The 25318-nt window shown below is 42.5% G+C and overlaps 2 protein-coding genes across 8 annotated transcripts in view; one reads left to right on the top strand and one right to left on the bottom strand.

Moving 5' to 3' along the window:
* Positions 1-12778, top strand: part of fmnl2a (formin-like 2a) — a 49058-nt gene extending 36280 nt beyond the window's left edge. The window contains exons 11-28 of one of the 5 annotated variants that reach the window (XM_037976314.1): positions 729-803; positions 1768-1878; positions 2133-2282; positions 2563-2664; positions 2836-3142; positions 3335-3532; positions 5566-5690; positions 5773-5975; positions 6095-6329; positions 6409-6477; positions 6552-6632; positions 6710-6839; positions 6920-7083; positions 7188-7289; positions 7763-7858; positions 8026-8152; positions 9636-9756; positions 11257-12778. In XM_037976314.1, the coding sequence (XP_037832242.1) occupies positions 729-803; positions 1768-1878; positions 2133-2282; positions 2563-2664; positions 2836-3142; positions 3335-3532; positions 5566-5690; positions 5773-5975; positions 6095-6329; positions 6409-6477; positions 6552-6632; positions 6710-6839; positions 6920-7083; positions 7188-7289; positions 7763-7858; positions 8026-8152; positions 9636-9727 (2367 nt within the window). In that variant the 3' untranslated portion in view covers positions 9728-9756; positions 11257-12778. Of the gene's footprint in view, positions 1-728; positions 804-1767; positions 1879-2132; positions 2283-2562; positions 2665-2835; positions 3143-3334; positions 3533-5565; positions 5691-5772; positions 5976-6094; positions 6330-6408; positions 6478-6551; positions 6633-6709; positions 6840-6919; positions 7084-7187; positions 7290-7762; positions 7859-8025; positions 8153-9635; positions 9757-10818; positions 10919-11256 lie in introns of all 5 variants that reach the window. The other 4 variants (XM_037976313.1, XM_037976315.1, XM_037976312.1 and 1 more) reach the window with 4 other exon arrangements.
* Positions 12779-13469: 691 nt separating this feature from the next.
* Positions 13470-25318, bottom strand: part of prpf40a (PRP40 pre-mRNA processing factor 40 homolog A) — a 16145-nt gene continuing 4296 nt past the window's right edge. For 2 of the 3 annotated variants that reach the window (XM_017424393.2, XM_017424390.3), the window contains exons 2-27: positions 24887-24967; positions 24638-24781; positions 23844-23927; positions 23340-23358; positions 23235-23254; positions 23082-23123; positions 22851-22961; positions 22459-22579; positions 22212-22236; positions 21852-22070; positions 19655-19757; positions 18361-18425; positions 18089-18253; positions 17047-17155; positions 16810-16960; positions 16600-16733; positions 16348-16498; positions 16121-16212; positions 15853-15969; positions 15204-15341; positions 15030-15125; positions 14872-14958; positions 14693-14783; positions 14540-14601; positions 14309-14464; positions 13470-14215 (exon numbers count right to left, since the gene is read on the bottom strand). In XM_017424393.2, coding sequence (XP_017279882.1) covers positions 14126-14215; positions 14309-14464; positions 14540-14601; positions 14693-14783; positions 14872-14958; positions 15030-15125; positions 15204-15341; positions 15853-15969; positions 16121-16212; positions 16348-16498; positions 16600-16733; positions 16810-16960; positions 17047-17155; positions 18089-18253; positions 18361-18425; positions 19655-19757; positions 21852-22070; positions 22212-22236; positions 22459-22579; positions 22851-22961; positions 23082-23123; positions 23235-23254; positions 23340-23358; positions 23844-23927; positions 24638-24781; positions 24887-24967 — 2673 coding nt within the window. In that variant the 3' untranslated portion in view covers positions 13470-14125. The remainder of the gene's footprint in view (positions 14216-14308; positions 14465-14539; positions 14602-14692; positions 14784-14871; positions 14959-15029; positions 15126-15203; positions 15342-15852; positions 15970-16120; positions 16213-16347; positions 16499-16599; positions 16734-16809; positions 16961-17046; positions 17156-18088; positions 18254-18360; positions 18426-19654; positions 19758-21851; positions 22071-22211; positions 22237-22458; positions 22580-22850; positions 22962-23081; positions 23124-23234; positions 23255-23339; positions 23359-23843; positions 23928-24637; positions 24782-24886; positions 24968-25318) is intronic. The other variant, XM_017424391.3, reaches the window with a different exon arrangement.

Raw genomic sequence — 25318 nt, forward strand, 5'->3', positions numbered from 1 at the left:
TGCTCTCAGTGACGGTGGCATTAGTGGGGAGAATAAGGCTTAGTGAGAGCAGAGCTAATCTAATGAGGTGGAGGCAGAGAAATGCTCCTGATACTATAAACTGCAGGAGGCACGCCAGGACTTTTCTCAGCGTAGCGGAGGCAGATTTCTTTATTTTTTTAATTAATAAGTAATGCTATTAGATATACTTTGCTGAGTTTAATTTGGTGCTTAAAGGAGCTGCAGGCGGAGGCTGGAGGTTTTGGGGTAAACACACTTCCTTTTCCTTTTAAATTCTTTAGTATACCGTCTCTGCCTCGGCGCCCTCTCAGTGACCTGCCTGAACCGCAGAGCATCTTCATCCACTCCGCTTTATCTCCCCGTCCACTTCAGATAGGCTTCTTTGTCAAAAGAAGTAATAAAAACCCACCATGTTTGTGGTAAACTCAGCAGCACACGTATGCCGAACACAGATGCAGCCATCAGCTGCAAATCAGATGAAAGCAGCAACGTATGAATAATTTATCGCAGCAATAATCACTCTGAAAAATGTTGCTTTTTTTTTAGGATCAGAGAAAGCTGTGATGTGTTTATCAGCTATTTAAATTTCACCAAATGCTGCCGCTGATAAATCACAAACAAAGATTCAGTTTGCAGTTCTGGGTTAGCACAAGTTCTGAAGACTTTTGGTTGGATATTATTCGTGCAAACCTCCGACCTGCTGCATAAATGTGTGCTTTGTTTTGCAGGTTTGTGTGGAGTCCCAGCGGTTTGAGAAGCTGATGGAGTACTTCAAAAACGAGGACAACAACATTGACTTCATGGTGCGTACAAACCAACTCCTAATGACTATCGATTCCACTGTAATTTTGCAAAGAAATCCCCCAATCCCTCAGCAGACAGGAAATGGCTTGTGAAGCGTTTTGAGCTCAGGAGGGACAGACTAAATGTATTCTCTGTTAATGATTCAATGCCTTTTTTTTTAAAGAGTTTTGGGAAAGCACATTGAATTGTAATCAAAGGGTGAGACAGGCACAAAGACAGCAGCAGAATAATGAAATAAAAACACGACTCAGACGAGCTGCCAGCCGCTTTTACAGACTCTGATACTTTGACCAGGACTGCAGGCATCCTCGTGTTACCCTAAACTTCAGAATATAATACCGACCCGTAATAAGTAGGCAAACTTTCCTTTCACTTTCAAAATAAATAACTCAAACTATTATTCTAGTAAAGAAGAGTGATGAAGAAAGTGCCGAATGTTTGCATGAATTTATCCACCGTGTATATAAATGTCTATAAGCTGTTAGAAAAAGCCTTTTAATTGGAACCTAAGTTAATTTAGTTAACCATGAACTTCCTGGAAAAGTTGATGTCGCTCCAGCTAGTTTTTTGCTGTCACTATTAGTACTCATGAGTAGATATAGAATTTGATGTAAAAAAAAAAGCAATAATGCATAATTACTCATAAATTTTCCATTGAAGCCACTTCAAAAGGTCTGAACTTTTGCTTTAAGCTGTTGTAAATACGAAGACGAGGTCTCAGTTAATCTGTTTGTGTAAGATCCCACTGCTGTCACACTGGTGACTTTAAATTTATTATTCCAGATCATCTCATTCTGCTAGAAGAGTTACTGTACCAGCCAAATATTTCAAAGGAAGTTATATTAAAAGAATCTAAACATATCAGACTTAAACGGATGCCATCTTTAATGTTTTACTACACATGAAGAAAGAAAGTTTATTGAAGGTATTCAGGTTGTAGTTTATCCTGTTTTTTCTCTCCAGGTTGCGTGTATGCAGTTCATCAACATCGTTGTGCACTCAGTGGAGGACATGAACTTCAGGGTCCACCTACAGTTTGACTTCACCAAGCTGTGTTTGGACGACTACCTGGACGTGAGTTGAGATTTACCGCTCCACCTACAGACCTTAGGCTGCCGTTACCGCACCGTAACCACAGAAAGGCGCTCAGTAATGGCTTTTCCAGTCCTTCATTACTTCAAAGAAATCTGATATTTTTCGTAGATCCTAGTCTTCTGCTTCTGTGCAGAGCGGTGAGATCGGTGCCGGCATCAGGGAGTGAGCTGGAAAAAAAGAAAAGAAAACAAACAGCTTCTCCCCTGCACTCACTTTTTGTGGATGTTTTCCAGAAACTGAAACACACCGAGAGCGATAAGCTCCAGGTCCAGATCCAGGCCTACTTGGACAATGTGTTTGACGTGGGAGCCCTGCTGGAGGACGCGGAGACCAAAAATGCTGCCCTGGAGCGGGTGGAGGAGCTGGAGGAGAACTTGTCGCATGTGAGAGCCCTGGAGTGTTTTTACGCTTTTGACATTTGGCGAAGCGGACTGCATCGTCTCGTTTCCCACATTTTTAGGTCAGAAAGTTAATGTCAAACTGAAGGGAAAAATCAAACCCTGATGTGGGGCTCTGCTGTGACTCAAACATGGAAACATGACCACATTAAATACTTTACATTGCTGCCCCATTAGAAGCCACTGACATCCTGAGTTGGACGGCGTCATTTCGATTAGTTCATGCCATGAAGTGACCTTTTCCTCCTGGCTGTCTCTCCCATAGATGACAGAGAAGCTGCAGGACACGGAGAACGAAGCCATGGCTAAGATTGTGGAGCTGGAGAAGCAGCTGATGCAAAGAAACAAGGATCTTGAATCCATCAAGGTCAGACTTGCTCTTTGCATGAAGGTTTTAAGAAATTGAAACGTGTTTTTTGTGCATGAGGCTTCTTGGATTGTGGAAAATGTGACAGTTGGACAGTTTTTATATAAAAAACTGTACAGGATGTTTTGCTCCTTCAAGGGTTAATTGTAGCCACGCACATTTTCTACACAGGAAGCCTTCAAAGACACCACCACACAGGTTCACTCGCTGCGGCAGATGCTGAAGGAGAAAGACGAGGCCATCCAGCGTCAGAGCAAGCTGGAGAAAAAGATCCACGAGCTGGAGAAGCAGGGCACCATCAAGATCCACAAGAAGGGAGACGGAGACATCTCCATCCTGACGTCCTCTCCGTCCGGCGCGGGCGGCTCGCCGGGCGTGGGGCTGGGAGTCGGTCAGAACCATGTCGGATCTTCAGGAGGCACGGCTGCCGGACCTCCACCACCTCCTCCTCCCCCTCCGCTGCCAGGAAACGGAACATGTAGGTTCAGCGTCAACCAAATGAGGAAACCCTGAAGCTCGGACAGAAACGGCTTCATCTGTGTTTACCCACAACATGTTTTCATTCACAAAAAAGAAGTTGTATTTACTGCCTCATGACTCATCTGCTATCTCTGTCAGCTCCAGCTGTTTTTTTACTCACCCTCTTCCTTTTTTTTTTTGTCCTCTCCAGTGCCAAACGGGCCGTCGTTGGAAATCCCAGCAGTAGCTCCTCCACCTCCCCCTCCGCCGCCACCCCCTCCCCCTCCACCGCCAGGGCTGGCCTCGGAGACATCAGCTCCTCTGCCTCCTCCTCCACCCCCCATGGCCCCCCCGCTCCCTGGATGTGGAACGGGGACACCCACTGTGATCATGAACTCGGGGTTAGCAGGTGAGGCTGAATCTACCTTTAACCCGTCTGATAATGGAATCATACAGGTTTTCTGACTGAATCCACCCGCCTTTGACCTTCTCAGATGTTTCTGCTCGCCCAATTCTTTAAATTGTGATGACAGACTCTTGATAAGCTCAGTAACCGGATCGACCTGTACTATCTGTACATGTGGGTATATTTGTCAGTACACCTGTACACTTGAGTATTCTCTAAATATCCTCAGGTGAAAATGTTGTGAAATTTGAAACCTTTACGTCTTCTTTGACGTAATCAGTTAGTGATCACATTAGGTAAACATGTTTTACTCCTGGTGTTGTTGGATGTGTTGTGTAATTATTCTTCCTTTTTCTGGTAAGTTTGTAACCATTGTATCTTTGAATTATCTCCTTTCCTCTGCCAACCAGAGGGACCCATCAAACTCTTCTGTAGGTTCTGGCTGTTGTGTTGTTTTTTGTCTTGTGTTTTCCTGTGGTTTCCAAACAATTTTAAATGTGGTTTTTTAAAAGCTAAAAATGGTCATGAGTGAAAATTTTCAGATTTCCTTTAAATATGTTGCTGTTTTCTTTGTTTTCCTTTGAGTTTCTGCAGTATCTGCTGTATGAAACGTAATAAGTCACTCATACTAGCTCAAACTCATAATATTTGGAACCAATTATCTTTATCTAGTCTGACCATTTCAAAGTGTTCCAGTCTGCCTGCAGATTTGTGTTCAGTCAGAAAAGACCACATTTAAAACTCTGCATGGTTCACCTTCATGCCTTGCTGTTTAGAGTGCATTTAGAAGTCGGCTGCTCGCTGAGACACAGTGACCTGCTGCGGCACGCAGATGATTAGGGAGATGGAAGCTGTGCAGCGGAGGAATGCTGTTTACTTTTCCCATGACAGCCTTATCTCTCTGCCCCCTCCTGACACCTGCTCCGCAGGCCGAGGCGAGGGCGCCACCTCAACGTTCAGCTTCAGTGAAGCAGCTCTGCTGGCCACAAATAGCTTTAATCTGCCCAATAAATAGTTTGGCCCCAGAACTGGCAGGTAATCCTCACCATACGTAACATTTACTGAACAGGTATATCCTCTGGCCTTGTTCTGCTGACAGGAAGCTGAAGGATTTAGCTCTACAGGGGAAGAATAGTTTAACAGAGAGACTGAAAACATGTTTCGTTAAAGCATCTGATCAATTTAAAGTGTTCAGAACTGAGTACAAATGTATGTTTGGTGTTGTTTTTTAGCAGAGATGCACCGATTTCTCACCAGGTGACCAGAATCTGACAAAAATCCTTTTATTTATGATTTTTTTTATTTCTTTGCACCATAGCTAAGAGGCTGATTGACACAAGCAGCAGCACAGTTTGATTCAGTGGACTCAGAGTTAAAGTATCTGTAAGATGTTCAGAAACACTTTGTCTGCTCTGACGGTGCTCTTCAGGAATATAAGCTCAGGTTTTTCTTTACAAATCCAGCTGCCACTTAAACAGGACATATTTAGGTTCAGATTATGAATCCTGTCATTTCTAAACAAAGATTTATTGTTTAATTTTTACAATAATCAGCCTGTAATTCAGCACGGCTATAAAAACATAAATTAATATTTCAGACAGAATGAATTAACATTTTATCAATTCATTTTAAGCTGATTCCTTGTAGAAAAAGTATTCTCTTGTGCACTTTATTTGTTCTAAGATGAGTCAAGTAGATGAAAGGTTTTTGTTTGGTCTTTAAATAATTTAGATTTATTTGTACAAATACTTTCATCCAAAAATCTTATAGTGTTTACTTTTTAGGTTTCCAGTGATGGAGAAAAGCTAATAATTAGTTTGCGTTTAGCACTGGTTCTTAGAGGAAACATTTGGAGTTGGTAGGCGAGAACTACAGAAATTAGAAATCAGAATCAGTCTGTAAATTATGAAATCTGTGCATCTCAGATGTTTTTAGTTCCTGATGCCCATCCATCTCTCCACCTGCGTGTGTGTGTGTGAATGCACATTTTAATTTTAGATCAGCACTAATTTATTAAATTTTTTCATCCGGTTCAGCTGTTAAAATCAAGAAACCCATCAAGACGAAGTTTCGGATGCCCGTCTTTAACTGGGTGGCCCTGAAACCAAACCAGATCAACGGGACCGTGTTCAACGAGATCGACGACGAGAGGATACTGGAGGTACAACTCTCTCCCCCACCCCCCAGCTCAGAAATACCTTCTCAAATACCCGCCATGTAAAGACATCCTTGTTGTCTTTTAGGACCTAAATGTGGACGAGTTCGAGGAGATGTTTAAGACTAAAGCTCAGGGCCCGCCGATCAACCTCGCCTCCAATAAGCAGAAGAGCATCCAGAAGGGACCCAACAAGGTGACCCTACTGGACTCCAACAGGGCGAAGAACCTGGCCATCACGCTGAGGAAGGTGGGCAAGACGTCTGAGGAGATCTGCAAGGGCATTCAGCTGTAAGTTTTCATAAGAAACGAGCGTCGGCTGACAACATATGAGACAGGTTATCATACATTAGCACCCGGGCGTCTTCAGGCGACGTGACTGACGCTGCTGTGGTCCTGTGGCCTCCCAGGTTCGACCTGCGGACTCTGCCGGTGGACTTCGTGGAGTGCCTGATGCGCTTCCAGCCCACAGAGAACGAGATCAAAGTACTGCGGCAGTTCGAGAAGGAGCGCAAGCCGCTGGAAAGCCTGACAGACGAGGACCGCTTCATGATGCAGTTCAGCAAGATCGAGCGGCTCATGCAGAAGATGACCATCATGGCCTTCATCGGCAACTTCAGCGAAAGCATTCAGATGCTCACGCCGGTAACTGAAGTCCTTTTTTCCAGTGGTTCCTGATGTTGTGGCTGCTGTCATGCTGAAGCTGTTGTTTCACTCTTTGCAGCAACTGCACGCCGTCATTGCAGCGTCCGTCTCCATTAAGTCATCGCAGAAGCTAAAGAAGATTTTAGAGGTAAGTGAAGATGAGTGCATCATGTCGAACATGCGCCTGCTTTCCTTTCTGACCGCTCTTTGCTCGTGTTTCAGATCATCTTGGCACTTGGAAACTACATGAACAGCAGCAAACGAGGAGCGGTGTACGGATTCAAGCTGCAGAGTTTAGACCTGGTGAGTGGATTCCTTCGGCCTGAACCCGGGAGCTTTCTCTTCCGCTAAACGCTTGTTTTCTCTGACTTTCCCCGCAGCTGCTTGATACCAAGTCGACAGACCGGAAGCTCACGCTGCTGCACTACATCGCCAACGTGATCAGGGAGAAATACCCCCAAGTGGCCGTCTTCCACAACGAGCTGCACTATGTTGAAAAAGCTGCTGCAGGTGAGCGCAGGAGACGACAGCACGTGTTCTTTCCTCCAGAGTGGCTTTGTGTGACACGGAGCATGTCTGTGGGTGTTCAGTGTCGCTGGATAACGTCCTGCTGGATGTCAAAGAGCTGCAGAGAGGCATGGAGCTGACCAAACGAGAGTACAGCATGCACGGCCACAACACCATGCTCAAAGACTTCATCACACACAACGAGAGCAAGCTGAAAAAGCTGCAGGACGACGCCAAGGTGGCACAGGTAACCCCCCCTGCTGGAGAACACCTGGCTTTGTTCTTCACCGCCATCACACCGACTAAATCTGTTTGTTTTCTTTCGATTATTTTTTTCCCTCCATTAAAAAGGACGCCTATGACGAGGCTGTGAAATTCTTCGGGGAGAACTCCAAAACCACGCCGCCTTCTGTTTTCTTTCCTGTGTTTGTGCGGTTTGTTAAGGCGTACAGGGTGAGCCGGTCACACACTTACATACAAAAACAGCTAGCAGCCAGAGATTTGTTTCATACGACTGTTATTACTTTTACTATCAGTGTAAGGTTTCTGCAAATAAATGATCACATTTTACAAACGTAGCTAGCATTTTAGCCAGAAATGCGTAGCGTCAGCACCTTGCATGTCGCAGTTTTAAACAGAGATGTGTGATCAGTTAGTGCTCAGAATATGTGTTGGGGATGACTCTCAGCTACTACCACACCAAATTTGATCTCCATATGTGTAAAATTGACTGACTTAAAGCCGTTTCAGTGGTGGCTAAGGTTGGTTAGCTGTACATCCAGGGATTCATTACTGAGCGTTTCAGTAAAATCTGCCAGCCTTATTTAATGCAGTAATTTTACCGCCAAGGCATCGTTGTTTTGTTTATATTTATCTAATTATTTTATGAGACTACAGTAAACATCATGTTGTCTGTGGCTCCTCAGCAAGCGGAGGAAGACAACGAGCAGAGGAAGAGGCAGGAGCAGATGTTGATGGAGAAACTTCTAGAACAAGAAGCCATGATGGAGGAAGACCAGAAGGTACTCCAGCTTCCCTTCCTCTTCGTCAGGATTACAGTCTGACATCCTGCTGAGCCACACCCCTCAGGGTCTCTGATTATTCTGTTAACTCCCAGGAAAACCAGGATGGAAGGACCGGCACCTGTTGTGGCTTATATGATAATAACCTCCTGCTTTCTTGGTTTCAGTCTCCCTCCCATAAAAACAAGCGGCAGCAGCAGCAGGAGCTCATCCAGGAGCTCCGGAGGAAACAGGTGAAAGACAGCCGTCTTGTCTATGAAGGCAAAGACGGAGCGATCGAGGACATCATCACGGGTAACTTCACCCGAACCTACCTACGATCTCTCACACACACACACACACACACACACACTCTGCATGAAGGGTCAGTCCTGCTGCAGCGAAGGGATTCTAAACCAACTAACACAGACTTCAGCTTTTACATCCAAATTTAGTGCAAACAGGCTCTGCTACGCAACTCAAATGCACCTGATGATCATCGCTGATCTGCTTTGTCTTTGCTCTGTAACAGCATCTGTACATAGACACGGCCGGGATGTGACTATTTCCCAGAAGGGTAAAAAGTCCTACCAAAAACCCATAAAATAAAACGTGTTTTCTTTCTGTCACAACCAAAGGAGATGGAACTTCCTGTTGTGGAGTTTAAAGATCGAGTGCTCATTCTGAGCACACAGCCCTGCTGCTTTACGCAGTTCTTTATTTCCCGTTAGCCACCTATTGTTAATAGCTCTTTGTAGCTATATGTTACAGAAACAAAGAAGGCATTAAATGTGGTGGGATGTCATAAAAATGTGCCTAATTGTCTAAAAGGTTGATTAGAGTGAATCAACTCTGTTTGAATCTGCAAACATAACACATCAGGGGTTTCTGTAACATAATCTGATGTTTTAATCTGCCTTTCTGTGAAGAATTAACTCATACAACCCCACCTTCAAAAAGAAACAAAATTAAAACCAATATTTCCAGGAATCATTCTGAGTGCTCATCACTTTATTTTGAAAAACTCTTTTGTGCTTTCCTTCAGGTTAAGTAGTTGGGAAGCTGATCTGTTTATTAAATGAAACTATTATTTTGTGCTAAAGAAAATGGTCTTTCTGGTGTGTTCTCAGGGCTCAGTTCAGTGGCCGACTTTCAGACAATCATCTGTAGTTTAGAGAAAATAAACCCTAAACTGGCCTGCCTGTGATCCAGACTTGCATTATAAAAACAAGAGCACACAGCTAAAGTCCCTAAAAACAGGAAACCAAACCACCTCACTTCCCAAAATCAAAATGGCTCCTTCAGCCACAGAATCCCTACAGGATCCTGTTGGAAAAAGAGACGTTTGTGAGCGTTGCTCCTTCTGAATTCAGATGTAAAAAATATAATTAAAAAGTCAAGTCTAAAGTCAGATATACGTTACCCTTATTACAAGGCTGTGGGAAGTATGGGTGTGGAGGGTGCTGCAGCACCCCCTGATAGATCATTTCATTGCCTAAATGTGGTGTTGTGATATTCTTAGGGTCAAACAGCAGAAACTCACTCTCATGGGTGTTGTTTGTTTAACATTTCAGGTTTAAAACTGTTAATAAAACTAAAATCTGTCGTTATTTCTGACGTTTTGGGGAATGTGGTTTTAGGATTTGCTTTTGGACGTTTTGCCTCCGGATCTGGATGCTGTTGTTGGGGGGGGTTGCTCAGGATCTAACCGATGCTAAACCCTGTGGAAGACTTGCTTTTCTTACACTGTGTCTGTCTTGTTTTTGTCCCGGCTGTTTTCCTGTCGTCCTCGATGCAGTGCTGAAGACCGTGCCCTTTACCGCCCGCACCGCCAAGCGCGGCTCTCGGTTCTTCTGCGAGCCCGCTCTCAATGAGGAGTACCATTACTAAAGCTTATAGATCTGTCTCTCTTCTCAAAGGTTGCTGGAACAAAACGTTTGCATCTTTGTGTCCTCCCCCCTCCTCCCCTCACCGCATGCCTCGTCACACTCCTTATCTTTTAACTGTGGAGAGTACACACACACACACTTACAGAAGTGTGTGTTTTCTTTTTTTTTTTTGAGCATGACAAAAGGTTTGGGATTATGTTTCTTTTTACCCACCTGCATGAAGTGTGACACCCACATCTATCACGATAATGTCATCAACCATGGCAGATAATAATGTCACAGAGACGGCAACTTTTTCTCTTTTAGTAAGAAAAGTCAGGCTGTGTGCTGCCATCTAGTGGCCATCTATGTAATTTGGTCTTGTAATATACAGTAGCAGTATATACAAGCTCCAGGTATGACTACTGTGTGTTCAGGTGACTGTGGCATTATAACTTGCTTCTCTGTGTGTGTTTTCTCATCACGTATCATTACCACCGCTGATGCTCTTCCTCGCATGCTGACTGCTTTCCCACAATGCACCCCTGCTCTCTAAGTTGGCTCATATGCCGTGCCCGATCCCCTGCCTGTCACACGGCTTCTGGCTTTCTGCACGACGTGTTCCCAACGACGTTCTGCCTGTGTGTGTGTGTGTGTGTGTGCACTACTAACCTGCAACCAGTTTGCTTCACCAAATTCTCGTGTTTTGAGCTCATTCACTGATCAGTAGTCAGTGTTTTCCTGGCTGCATGCTGCTGTAGGTGTTTGGTGCTGGTGAACATAACCCTGCTGTTTTTTTATTTTTTTTATTATTATTATTTACAGTTGCTCTGAACTGGAGGTTTCTGTCCTGCTGGTAGCCACTTTGCAAAGCAGTTTGGGTCTAGTAACATAGGAAAGAAAGGACACAGAGCTTTGATCACCATCTGCAGGTGGAACCAGTTAACATCCTTTAGCTCTGTCCGCCTCTCATCCTTCTCTGGCCTCTTCCACACGCAGCCTCCTGCTTTGCTCTCGCAGCGTCAACATGTGGTGCCAACATCAGCCACGTCTTCCAATTGTAATCGTTTTTTTTATTTTGTTGTTTATTTTTTTTGTCTTTTCTTCATCCAGAACTAAAGAAGAATAATATTACTAAATTTCCCAATGTCTACTTGAGGGTAAGGAAGTCCTCCAGTAGCACCCCTGTAGTGGTGGATGTGTCTCAGACCTGGCAAGCATTTCTTTTTTACCTCCCTTTTGGTTTTTGTTTTGCAGTGCTTTTATTTAGGTTCCTTTGTTTTTTAATATTAGTACGTTTTACAATAACCAGCTTGCTTTTTAGTGTTTTTGTTCCTTTAAAAAAAAATGCATCCTGGTTTCACGATGCATAAAGTATTTAGGATTGCAGAGCTTCATAGGAGCAGTTTTAATTTTTATTTTTTAATGTTTAGACCTCACGCTGCTTTGAAAGTTAGGCTACCAGCACTCCTAAACATGTGGGCTCGTGAGAACGAAAGCAAGATGCCGACTGACGCTTTTTTTGTCCACCGCCCGATCCTCTCCTCCCAGATTTAAGGAACCAGCCGTACAGACGAGCGGACGCCGTGCGGAGGAGCGTCAGGAAACGCTACGACGATCAGAATCTGCGGCCGGTGAACAACGGCGAAGTGGTCATGTGACGAGGGAGCAGCGCACGTGCAGCGGGGGAGGGAGGGGAAGCGGGCGAAGGATGGAGCGGATGAAAGTGACGGAGGAAGGATATGAAGTGTTTGAAGCAACTGTTGAGGAGGGGACTTTATTTTTCTATGGGACTATAGTAGCAGGGTTCACAATGAAGGAGTGGGAAAGTAAACGGGACTGAACTCAAAGTTGAATCGAAGCAACTTAGACAAGTGCCTGAACTTATGTTTGTGATGTTTTCTGTCCGTCTGTCGTTATTAACCCCACTTAAAGCAATACGACCCGACATGCAGCGGCCTTAGGAGCCATGTGAAAACATGTCACCCTGGAATGAGCGGGACCTTTGACCTTCCAGCTGGTTCTTTTTAAAGGAGAAGTTTGACTCTTGTATTATCGTAACGCATTCCGGTGCTCTTCATCGTTCCTCGTTAAACGTGTGCACAAGCTTAAACATCTCATGAGGCTTTTTGTTGTACTAAAAGGGGAGATTAACTGGCATGAAGAAAATGATAAAAATATATATATATATATTTAAAACTCTATATTTGTACTGTTAAAAAAAGAGAGAAAAGGTTATTAAATTTGACCAGTCTAATGTGAAATGTATGCGTTGTGTTATTATAAATGATGGGTCAAGCCTGAATTTGTAGCTTTTAATCAATAAATGAGTGTTTACTTTAAAAAATCTGATTAAATTTCAGCATATTTTTGTAGCTGCACCAACGCTTCTGTGGTTTCGGGAACAAAAATCGATGCCTTTAAAGCAACGTGAGCAGGAAAATCCAGCATCCTCAACTAATCCTGATGTTTTTAAGTGTTTGATCCAGACTTTCTTCTCACTTTACTGTAATTTTAAAGTATTTACCACTAAAACAAATCATTCAAGCTCATGTTTTCATCTCATGTGATAAAAGTACACAACATAAAGGGTTTTTGTTGTACAGATATTTTGCTACAGAATATGTTGGGACCTGTTTTTTGTTTTTTTTTAACTTGCATTACCAGATGGTTAATATTGTACATAATGTTTAAACAGGTTTTCTTTGCCTTGTGCGATCCAACTTGAATGTTATTTTTAACTTATAGTTTTTGTATATTTAATTAAGCCAAATGCAGCCAGCTGTCTACCATAGTGTGTCTGATTAGGTGTTCGTTGTGTTTTTATGTCACCACAAGCAGCAGAAATCGTGTTCATACGACCTGTTACAGCCGAGTTTACCTGTAGTGACCCGACGTGTTGTCATTTCCTCCACTAAAAACGCGTCTTTAACTCCATAATGTCTCAAACTGGGTAATACTGGCATTTTTGTTTTTCTCCTCACAAGTGTATTTTTCGACGATCTGTTCGAAATAATCTTTTCTTAGTTATGAGATTTTCAGAAATCTAATAAACTATTTACACTGAACGTAACATCGTCTCTGGTGACTTCTTTGGATGTTTGCAAAGGAAAACAAACAAAAAAAAAAAACGACTTCATTGTTTTGTTACTTTAGATCAGGGGTGTCAGACTTCAGGCCTCCAGGCTCCACTGTCCTGGAGGTTTTAGGTTTTCCTGCTCCAACACACCTGATTCAAACGGTTTAATTACCTCCTCACCAAAACATCAAGTTCTCCAGAAGCACGTCCACAAGTCACTCATTTAAATCAGGTGTTTTAGAGCAAGAACACGTCTAAAAACATGCAGGAGAGTGGCCCCAGAGGAACAGAGCTTGACATGTGATTTAGAGCAAGAAGTTTGTTTTTCTAGTAAAACTTTACAGAAGAATACTTCAAGAAAAACAAGTTTTTCTTAAATTTCTTGGATTCACTGCAAGAATCTGGGGGCATTTTCCAAAAAACAAATGGGATCTGTTAAACTTACAACTTCTGAAAAGTACCAAATGTTTCAAATACACAAACTCTTACATTTTAAGAGTTTTTAAAGTAGAATTCCTAAGCAAGAATAGCTCAGGTAAATATTACTTTATTACAAAAGGCTGAATGTCTTCAACAGTAAGAAAAGGAAAAATCTGAACTAGTTGCTCAAACATGCCTTCAGTTGAATTAATTCATTCAAACAGGTATTGTTTTCATGGCCAGAGTCAAAGTAAATAAAGCAGAAAAGACTGAAGTTTCTTTACTGACCTTTTAACCAGTTTAGCTTTCATCATGGCTGCCGTCAGCATACTTTCACCAACGTGGTCCCGGATGGTTCCTAAACTGCTGCCGTCCTCTTTAAACTCAAGATGGAGTCCCTAAATTCACCCATCCTTAAAGGGAAGTCAGCCCTCAGGAACACAAACTGCTGACAGGCTGAACTTCTTCGATCATTTGCTGATTATTTCTATATCTAGTAAAACAGAACAATCAGATAACCTATCATGAAGTACATTAAACTCAGATTCCTTCTTTGCAGACTCACTGCTGCAGCAAATCCAAATATCCTGCAAAGACAGCGAGCGTGACTTTAAAATACGCCTTTAATTCAAATAAAAATGATCAGCAATGGAAAACGTACAACTACAGCCAGCTAAAGAGAAGACTTGAAGCTAACAACAGGCAGCTGGACGTTTACAAACCGAACAGCTGATGAGTTTCCTGATATCAAGTTAGTCACAGAACGAGTGTGTGAGAACAGTACATTAGTGCGGCTCCATTAAAAGCAGCGCGAGCGAGCGGCGCGGTCTGCTGAGCCTGCAGGGAATGCGTGGTTGTTGAAGTGTACAAATGGCAACCAAAAATTAAAAAAAAAAAAAAAAAAGATCAACAGAAGTATCATCAAGGTGCGTCCAGCTGTTCCAGTAAAGTTCTCCTCCGTTTCTCCAGCTCTCCTTCACTCAGCTCGCTGCCTGACGTGTCCCAGCCGCCCTGAGCACAGAAGAAGAGGAGCAGAGAAGAAGAGTCAGGTGGTTTTAGAGGAGCTACGTGCAGAAGAGGCCACCTCACAGATTCAGAACTCACCTCCTCTTTGGCTCCCTTCTTTTTAGGAGATTTCTGTTTGGACTCGGAGCGAGATTTCCCCCGAGACTTGTCGTTCTCTTTATCCTTCTCCGACTCCCTGTCGCGCTTGCCGTCGCGCTCGCGCCCTTTCTTCTCGCTGTCAGAATCCGGCGAGGCCTGTTGGTCACAGTTCTACATCAGAGGAGAAACGGCGTGCGCGCTCGCCGCAGGTACGACCCTGAGTGGACTTACCGACTTGTGGCGCCTCCTCTTGCCCTTCTTCTTGTGCTTTTTGGACTTTTTATAGCTTCTCTCTGGTTTCACACAGAAAGCATCAGGAAACAATCAGCTGCATTTCTGCCACGAACGGATCTGCTGAGAAGTGGAAAAAAACAAAACACCAACCTGACTCTCCACTAGATGATCGCTCTGAGGGAGACTTGGACTGCGACCTCTTCTTCTTCTTGTGGTACTCCTCATCCTCAGACTCCGAGGCCTTTTTCAAAGAGGGAAACAGAAGGACTCGATGATTATCAGGTTTTGTGGAGCAGGAAACTTTTTGTCCAGGTTTAAGAGCCACCAACCGATCGAGAGCGAGATCGTTTCCTGTGGTGCTTCTTGGACTTCTTCGAATGCTTTTTTGTCTTGGAGTGGTGATGCTGGCACTCGTGCTGAAAGGAAAGAAGACCAACGTTAAACGCCGCCACCGTGAAGTTCGATAAAACCGCGGTGACAGCCTTACCTCCAAGACGTGCATGAAGTCTTTGAATATTCTTTTCCTCTCCGACTCCAGTGTTACATCTTCAAAAGCGGGTTCTTTCAGGAACCGATCTCTGATCTGAAAGAGTCAAAAGTCCCTCGTCAGAACCGAACCCGACGGAGAGCGGTGTGAACGGAAAAGGCGGCGCGTCCGTACTTCCTCCCACGTGACCTCGGGCTCCAGCGGTGGCGTGGCCTGCTTCAGCATGTTCTTGAAAGCGGCTTCTTTTCTTTTCATCTTGCGGGCCTCCTCCTTCTCCCGCTCCCGCTCTCTGGCTTCGGCTTTCTCCAGCAACTGTTCAGCAAAAAGGTGGTACAGTGGGCTCATTTGATGAATCTGAAGCGTGGCCACAAAACAAACCTGTTCTGGAGTCAGTGCTTCGATATGAAGCACGCAGACTAACACCTGACTGTTTAAACTGGATGATGACAGGTTCTCCATAAAAACACAGACAATAACTGAATATTTTCATCCATTCATGTTTTAAATCACTTGGTTCTTTAATTAAAAGCTCCAAATGTGTTTGTTTGATAAGGAGTTATTTTGGAGTGGATTTAAGAACCTGATGTAGTGAAAAAAATCTGCATTTTTTTGCCCGACAGCTGATAAGAAGCTAAAACTTATTAGTTTTCCTTACGCAACGAGAAGCTGTAAATCCAAACTGTTTTTTTTTTTTTTTACAATGAGTGACCGACTGGATTGTTTTCAAACTGCCTTTTGATGCATTTTTTCCATCTGTTCATTGATTAAAAGCCGTTTTAAGCTCAGTTAGCAGACACCATCGGTCTGTGAGCTGGAGTCTTACACTGTTGAAGGCCAGCTTTATGTTTCCAGCATCCAGAGTGGTGGCTCTCTTGTCTGAGCTGATGACTGATCCAAAGTCATCGAAGCTGGTGTTGACTTCAACCGAGAATCCTTTATCCTGAAGGGAGACAGAAAACACGCAGACTGATCAACAGGTTGGATAATTAGACACAGCATACGACCCTTAAACCAGCGCTCTGAGGAACACAGCTCTGGTCCAGAAAGTTCCAGAAAAAAGACAAAAATAAATGTTTTCTTCAAGATCTTACCTTGAGAATGTCTTTGATTATTCGTTTTTCATCGTGGTAACGAGCTTTCAAGTCTTCCACGTAGAATTTGAAGAGGTCCAAAGGAGTGGAGCCTGCAGAAAAGACAACTAATTTAAAGTCTCGAGCAGCTTAACTATAATTTATATCATATTTCTGTATTTAGCTGTTTTTATTTCTGTTTGTGTAATGTGCTGGTGTATGTGCACGTTTCAGATCTCTGAGCTCACGTGTGCAGTCACGTGTGACGGGGCCCGAGGTCGTACCAGGCTGGCCCAGCATGTTGGCGAAGCGCATGTCTGAGCTCAGGGTCGGGTACATCTCCATCCAGGAGGACATGGAGTGAAGCTGGCCGTGGTCGTGGAGCTCGTCCAGAAATTTCTGACAAACAAGAACAAAACATGAAGACAGTACAGCGACTGTCACTCGTGTGTTCAAAGGCCATGAAAGCTTCACGTTTCGGACTCTTTGAGGACACATGCCTGGAAGGACTCCCTGTTTTTGCGCTGTCGTCTTCTTTCCCTAAGAAGAGACTTTTGTTTCTCTTCTTCCTCCTCCTTCTCCAGTGCTCGGATGTGCTCCTCAAAACAAATGAGGGCATCCTCTTTATCCATATCTGTCAGCACATAACACCGTCAGGAAAACATCGACTCTTTCCCCACATGTTCAAACTACTGAAGATGTCCTCTTACTCTGCAGCTCCTCATCCTCAGCAAACGTGGGGTTGTCCAGCAGATACTGCTGAGCTTCAGACCAGGTGGTCCGGTATGTCACGTTGGCCATGTTGTCCAGGATGTTCTTCAGAGCTTCCCAGTTCCTCTTTCTCAGCTGCTTTGCTTGCTCCTGCATGAAAAATAAAAGGGGACAGTTACACGAAACTCTGTGTTGTTAAGTTAAAATCCACGCCGCGCCGTGAAACAACAGCTCACCTTCTCTTTTTTAGCAAGGTAGAACAAGACGTCCTCGTAGATCTCCAGCCGGTCTCTCTCAGGAACACAACTCCACACTTCAAGCTCATTAAACATTTGCTCTGCTTTCCTGGATTGAAAGGACACATGCAAAGGACCCATAAAGGTTTGGAACAGTTTTACATAAAACCCCACATGAGGGCAGTGTTTCACCAGCCAAATGGAGCTCCGTCTCATTTTATCTTGCTGCTCTATGCAAACCAGCACACGAACAATAAATTCTATAAAATGTTCATAACTTTATAAAAACTGCTGCACACATTTGATGTCCCCTGTAAACACCTGCTTTGCTGGACTGATTTTAAGATCCCGGTTTTAAAGAGAACCAGCGGCTTTGATCAACAACAGAGAAATAAATTAAATAAAAGACACGCAGCCCTGCTTTCCTTCTCCAACCGCCTGTTGTGTGTCAGCCCAGATTACAAGCTGGTGCCAGCAGAACTCTGAAACTGGCTCGCCGTCAAGGTCACGAGTCGATCGTCCCGTCAGGATGACTTTCACCCGCGTGTTCAACCAAAAATACCCGAGAACTGGAAGTTACTGGCAGCAAGAACCATCTTTACAACATTTAAAATACATATACTGCTCCTAAGTGCATGTTTTAAAGAATACCAGCTGCATTAATATATACTAGAATATACGGATTTATTCTTAATAATCAAGATGTTGTTTTGAGTTGTACTTTAAGAAAAAGAAATGACAAAGGCTGTTGGGTAATTAGAGTCAAATGTGAGAGGAAATTCAAACTTCCAATCAAAATGTTTAACTCGTTTCGCTCACAATCACGCAAGCGTGACGTAAAGTTGTGTTTTGGTGAAAACTAACTCGGGTGTAGGAGCTCAGAGGAGGTGAAGTGGAACCGAACAGCGCAGCAGCTGAACGGCGATGATCACAAACCAGAGATGACCTTTAACTGATCTGGAATCAAATCGACAGTTTGGAGTGCCACCGATCAATCCACGGACAAACAGGCACGCAAACCAAAAATCCCTGCAGCTCTTACTTGTATCTGGTGGTGGATGTCATCTTCTCATGGTTCTCCAAGAACCTCTGGAACGTCTCTTTGGACTCCTTGTATTTAATTCTGGCCTCTTCCTTCTCCTCCTTCTCCGTTTGGACTTTGTAGGCATTAAACGCCTGCTTCTTCTCGCTCAGCTTGGGAAGAGCACTGTGGATGGAAAGATTAAAGTTAAGGTCACTGATGAGGCCGTTTCATTTATTAAGCACATTAAATAAATAAATAAATAAAACAACAATGTCCTAATTAGCTTGTACCTGTAGCGGGGATCATTGATGATCAGTTTCATGGCCTGTTCCCAGGAAGAGTTGGATGCCACACCCTAAAACACAGAGCACAAAACAATGGTCAAATGTAAAACTTGCAAACGTATAATTTGGTTTTTGAAGGGAAAATGACTGAAGTTAAAGACACTTTTCTGTTTTGGTGGCTTTAAGGTCAACACATTTTCTTAATTTCTAATAAATGCTGTGTTAGGAAGAGTGTGACTTGGCAATAATTTGAAAAACTACCACCAAGGACTTATATAAGCACCCTTTCTGCCACTCGCCTCACTCAGAAAGTGACTCTTCATCCATTATGAACCGATTCCACCGTGCTCCTCTGTCTTGTCACTTGTCAGTTTTTCTAACTCAGTGAGGCATGCCGCTTTCTCTCAGTGTCTTAATCCCAGCCAAGCCCCCCGCCCTGCCTGTGATCCAATGAAGCTAATCATAAAGACAGACCCATTATGAACTTGAAGAAAATGGCAAGCAATCTCAGAGGAGAGCTTTATGCACAAAATTAAAAAGCGCCTAAATATAGCAACATTCTAGGTGGGTGGTGGCCTTGCAGCTGAAAACACAACACGTCCACAGCAACAGGAGGTGAAGCTTAACACACCTCCCAAGGGCTGAGGGGAGAAAAGAGGGGGATTAGATCAAGATCCAGATGCAAAGGGTGTGATGATAAACACACAGGCACCAGCAGACATGGAGGAAGCCAAAATATCCCCAATAACAGGGCTCACATGGCATTCACCTCAGGTTTGCAAAAATAAATGAGAAATACGTTTGAGTTGCATTAATGGAAATATGAGGCTGAATTTTCTGGACATTTGTGACTTAAATAAACACAATGTCTTGTTAGCTTGTATCATCTCTGATCTGTTTAGCTGAGGCTTTTAAATCCTGGTTTAGTTTTTATTATCAGTTTATTATAACTTAGTTTGGTTTTCCTCAGTTTATCTTTAGTACGACTTGTTTTAGATAAGTTAAGTTGAGCTTTATATACCCTAGTTTGCTATTATTGTGTGTGTTTTCATGATGTAAAGCACTCTGAACCGCCTTGTTGCTGAAAAGTGCTGTATAAATAAATTTGACTTGACTTCAACTCACAGCCAGATTTAATCATCTAAAACATACAGAATGTCATCGAACAACATGTTAGGAGAGCACGTTTAGGAACAAAACTATCACCAGACTTGTTGTGGGTCATTTATTTTAGTTAAAAAAACAAAGAAACAAACAAACTTTCTGACCGGCGATGCCCCTCGGTGTTGGCCCGACTCACCTTCTCCTTCAGCAGCTCCTTGAAGGCCTGCTTGGCTTCTTCTTTCGTGTTCCACTTGTAGGTTTTCTTCACGGGCTCGAGCCGCTCTTCTTTGACTTCAACACTGAGAACAAATGACTTGTTGTGAGGAATAAAAGCGTCGAGCATCCATTCCACCCACACCCACGTAAAAGATAAAACACATAAACGAGTTCATCTGTGGGCCGGTGGAGGAGAGCTGGAAGTTCATTCAAATGAGAAACAATTTTTAAACACCACAGCAGTGATTTTAAGCCTTAATCATGACATGTTTATGAAAGAGATCTTTTATTTGTAAGTGGAGTACTAATACACGGTTAAATCTTACCTGCAGCGGATTAAAATCAGAGCAATTTCAGTTTAGAGAAACAGTGAGATGGATAAGTAAAGACAGAAGCTACTATTTAAACCCAAATTATCTGATAGCCGGGATGTGAAGCTTTATTTATTGGTTTCTGCAACTGCATTACTTTTGCATCAGAAAGCTATTACAGCTGGGTATGCTTAATATGACCTCTGCAGGTAAGATACTGACAGCCCAAACACCCAATCCTATAAAAACCTGAACCATCCCTTTAAATCTAACTAAACAACTTAAAGAAACGGAGCCATCTTGTCCGATGTCCCAGACAGCAGGCTCGTTTCAACAATATAACAGACTGGAAGTGACTTCTACAGCAAGAGGAGCCAAAGATTAGATTAAACTGAGCGAAAGATGACCCATATTTAAAGTTTATCACTGCAGTAATCTGAAGGCACAAAGACATGTTTATAAACCTGCACGTTTAGATTTAAGAAACCTCAATCATCAACTTCATCTGTTTCTCTGCAGAGCAGCAGGGTCACACAAGGTAACTATTCATGATTTATGATGAGTCGATTGTAATAAAAAACAACAATTACAGTCACTGTTGTGCACCATTGCTTCCTTTTGAATGTTTTTGTGAGCAAAAGTAGAATTTCATGTTCCGCTCGTACCAGATTATAAGAAAACGGCTGCTGATTTCCATTTTACAATCTGTTGTGTCCGTTTGTGATGTGAAAGAACATGACAGCAGACAGAAAACCATCTTGGCTTGGAGTAATGTGGTCACAGAAAAGACTCCAATCTGTTTTCTATTTTGCACAAGTTAAATAGACCACACCATCTGCATCTGTAATCTTTTCCCTCTGGCTTGTCACTAATTATCCATCTTTACTACTGGTGTGAATTGCAGAGGAAGACAGATATTTTCTTTTAAATCTAACAGAAAATGGATAGAAATTAGTTTGTGATGCAAAAACCATCAAAAAGTGAGTTTAAAAACTTGAACAGTAAAGTTGTTGAGAGAAAACGTGATCATTTTCAGACTAACAAATTAACTGCCACCATATCACATTTGTACATTAATGGTGCCCATACTGGCAGGGGGGAAACGTTAGCAATGAAAGTTAACCCCTTAAGGCAGAATTGTCTAATTAGAAGGAAAAAGGGGAAACATATTGGGTTCTGAAGACGGAACTGTGAAAGACCCAGGACCATGTGGTGCATGCTACTCCTCTGGTGAACCCGAAGGCTGCACCTGCAACCAGAGCCAATGGAAAATGGTGTTTTTTTTTGGTGAATATATGATAGCATATCCCAGAGAAGTGCTGCAAACTATGACTTCTGTGCCCTAATCTGGTGCTTTCCAGCCCTGGTCCTCGGGGAACAATATCCTGCATGTTTTAGGTGTTAGCAGGGAAACAATAAAAACATGCAGGACGGCGTTCCTCGAGGTCCAGAGCTGGGAACCGATGCTCTAATCAATTCAGAACTTTATTGCCCCAACTTCCACCAATTATTGCTAAAAGGTTACTGGCACATGCAGAACTGAAAGACCAAATGCCATTTGAACGATTGCCTCACCTAACACTTTTAAGTTGTTTGAGCTAATGTCACAGCTCAGCAGAGAGAACTTTATATTCATATGTTAAAACACATCTGTATCATCATCACGTCTCCTTCTGAGTAACACCAAGTTGGACTTTAGAGTTAATAAAAAAAAAGCTTCTGACAGATTATGAAAGGAGCAGCAGAAACAGCTGCACTTTCTGAGAAGCCTTCAGTGGATAAACAGCACTACAGGCCAGAGGAAAGATATTTACATTTTATTTGAAGGTGAACTTTGCTTTTAAAATAAGGGTCATAATTGTTTACCTGGCTGTGCTCTCTGTGACGACTGCGCTCTCAGAGGACGTCACAGGTGCTTCTGCAGCCTTGACCTCAGCTGTTTGATTCATGGTCGCCTGGGACTGTGGTTCCTCTGAGACTACCGCCGCTGCAGTTTCCACCTCCATTACTGTCGCCATAGTGGCCGTATTATCGGCTTGAACCGCGGGGGCTGCAGTCGTTCCAGGGGCCACGACCTCTGTGGTTCTGAAATCAAACCAAGGTGATAAATTCAAGCCTCTTTGTCACATGAAAACCAAACAGAAAACAGTTTTTAATCAATTTAAATATATGTCAATAAACAGAGGCGTTGTGAAGAGTAATGAAAGGTAAACAGAAAACTCTTACCCATTCTCTTCTGCTTTGATCATAGCTGGAATAAAGACAGAGAGATCACAATCAGGGTTCCTGTTTCATCTTAAAGCTAATTACAAAAGAAGAGCCCAGCACACAGACCAATGCACCCAGGAGGCCATGTTTTCTTCTGTTTGTGCATCCGTGTCATCATGAACATGCCAGCAAACTCCCATTCATTATGCTGTTAAAGACTCACGCACGGCTGATTTTAAAGGAATCAGACTCCCTTCCTTCCTACCTTCCAGATCTTCCAGCTCTTTGGGTTTGGTCCACCTGGACTCCTTTGTCTGAGAGTTATAATAATAAGGCTTCCCTGTGTCTGACTTGTACTCCTTCCATGGACATTTAGACAGCAATTGCTACGAAAACAATCAGCGCAGAATCAGAATCCATACATCCCAAAACTGAAAAAATTATAATGTATATAATAAAACTAACTGGATGGAGGACAATTAGGCTAAATCTGGTATATTTACAGTATACACAGGTGACACTATTCCTAAATGCCAAGTAACTAAGAGAAATTAAAAAAGCACTGTAAAATTATTGTGTAAATTTGTCAATAAACAGATTATTAACAGAAACTCCACCAGATGTGCAACACCTTATATAAGGGAGAAATGTTTGTACCTCTGCAGGAGATTTGAGTTCATCCGGCTTCTCCCACGTGGATTGTTTTGTCTCTGTGTTGTAATAATAGGTCTTCCCGTCCAGTGATTTGTGTTCTGTCCACACAGACTTCTAAGGCAAACCAAAAAAACAACACAAACACTGTAAATAAGCTGTTTGTAACTTTTTTAATGGCTCCATCAGGCTTTAAACTCTTAAACACAAGTCTTTTTGTTTCAAATCTGTGCAAACCTTTTTTGGCTGTTCTTCCTGAGGCGATCCGTTTGTAGTACTCTGCAAAAAACAAGACAAATAGGTTAAGAGAATGCAAATACTGAAGTGAACAGACATCAGCACTGTCAAAACTCGTAAAAACTACTATGATGAAAACGTCAATGAACGTACAGTTGTCCCAGGTGCAGCTGCTGCAGAGATAAAGACAAAAAAACAATCAGACATCGTACCTGTAATGAATACAAAATAAGAAAAAGTGATTTGTAAAGAGCTTACTTGTAGTGTCAACACCAGGCTGTGGGGAGAAAGAAATATTTATTTGTGTGAGTTATTTAAACAAAAAATACAGACAAACTTCAACAAAATAAAGTAACTAGAGACTTACTTACAAGAGCTTTAATCTGTACATATTTAAAGCCACAAGATGTAAACAAAAGTTAACTTTGTTTTGCTTACATGCATCTTATGAGATCTGAATCCAAATAGGTAAATAAATAATTACATTAATTTACACACTTCATTCACCTCCCTGATTTATTGTATTAGAATAAATCTTTTTACAATTATTCAGAATAAATGAAACTTAAACAAGCAAACATAACTCAACGAACACAAGTGAACATTTTAATCAAAGCCTCAGTATTTGTTGAGGCAGCCTCATTTAATTTTTTTTTCCTTACATCTACTCACTGCCTATAAAAGGAGTTACTTGGCTGTGCATATGTTAACACACTGCAGGTTATTTTTAAGATGTGTGAAGAGGAGCCCTCAGAAACGTACCGGTCCCGTTGGTTGTACGGCTGCAGCTGGGATGCGAGGGGGTATCATCAATCCTGGCATCATGGGTGGCATCATGCCTGGCATCTAATAACAGAAGCATCGTGAAATATTCATTTTTATACCGACTAGTGAAGGCGCAAGCATTAAGACACAGTGTGAGCAGGGGGTGTCAGCTGCGTGTAACTTGAAGGAGAAGGGGGGATGGAAGATGAAGACGTTATTCTTATTTAGTTGTGTGAAAACACAGCTTCTAATCTGTGTAACAACACACCAAACTACATCTCAAACTTATAGCACCTTGTAAAAAAAAAATCCTTTCCCAACACGAGACATTATCTCAGCATAGCGAGATCACATGCTTGCCAAAAAGGAAACAGGTTAGCGTAATGGGCTGTTACCTTAAAATAAAAAAGAAGAACGTCTTTACTTTATAAGAAATTATTGAGGGCTTTAAACAATATATGTGAGACAAACACTGAATTTTTAAATTATAAGGTTATGTCTTATTTATGATAACAGCTGATGTTACTACTTATTCTTCTTGGAATTAGAAAATAAATAAAAATTACAAATACACAATTATTTGATAACTCTAACCAAAAACATAGTTAAAATTCTACATTTGCTCACTATGGGTCCTGCCACTTTTAACTACAAAGGTCTTGTTCTTAAAGCCAAAACAACACAAATACAACTTAAGATAAAACAAATTTCACTCATCGTTAAAACAGTTTTTAATTTATTTATGTAAAGCAGAAATATAAATACTGTTCGTTCAGACACTTTAAACACACCTGTCCCATTGGTGGTGCAGCCATGGGAGGCATTATGCCGGGGGGCATTATTCCCGGTGGCATTGGAGTCATGCTGGGTGGTCGCTGGGCCATGGGGGGTATTCCCATGGGAGGATAGTGGGGCGGTATTCCTGGTGGAGCCATCTAGCCAAGAGAAGAGTATGGTAAAATTAATAAACTGGATCATGTTACAACTGGACACAATTAAGATAAATAAAAATAAACAAATAAACTGTCAGAGTGACTTACGTATGGGGGCGGTATCGCTGCTGGGGGTACAGCTGGATAAGACGCCGCTTGGCTCTGCCCGGTACTAGCCTCTGACGAAGACTGCAGACAATAAAAAACACCAGAAGGAGTTAATAAACTTACAAAAACTACAGGTGGGATAGCTATGTTCTTTAGGCCTGCACAATATATCAACAATTTATCAATATCACACTATCAGGATGCACATACCAATACCGCAAATGACTCAAAAAAAAAAAAATTCACACATGTATATATATATATATATATATATATATATATCCATCCATCCATTCTCTTCCGCTTATCCGGGGTCGGGTCGCGGGGGCAGCAGCCTAAGCAGGGAGACCCAGACTTCCCTCTCCCCAGCCACTTGGGCCAGCTCCTCCGGGAGAATCCCAAGGCGTTCCCAGGCCAGCCGAGAAACATAGT

This window comes from Kryptolebias marmoratus, linkage group LG6, assembly GCF_001649575.2.
Source record: "Kryptolebias marmoratus isolate JLee-2015 linkage group LG6, ASM164957v2, whole genome shotgun sequence".
In the NCBI taxonomy this organism is placed as follows: domain Eukaryota; kingdom Metazoa; phylum Chordata; class Actinopteri; order Cyprinodontiformes; family Rivulidae; genus Kryptolebias; species Kryptolebias marmoratus.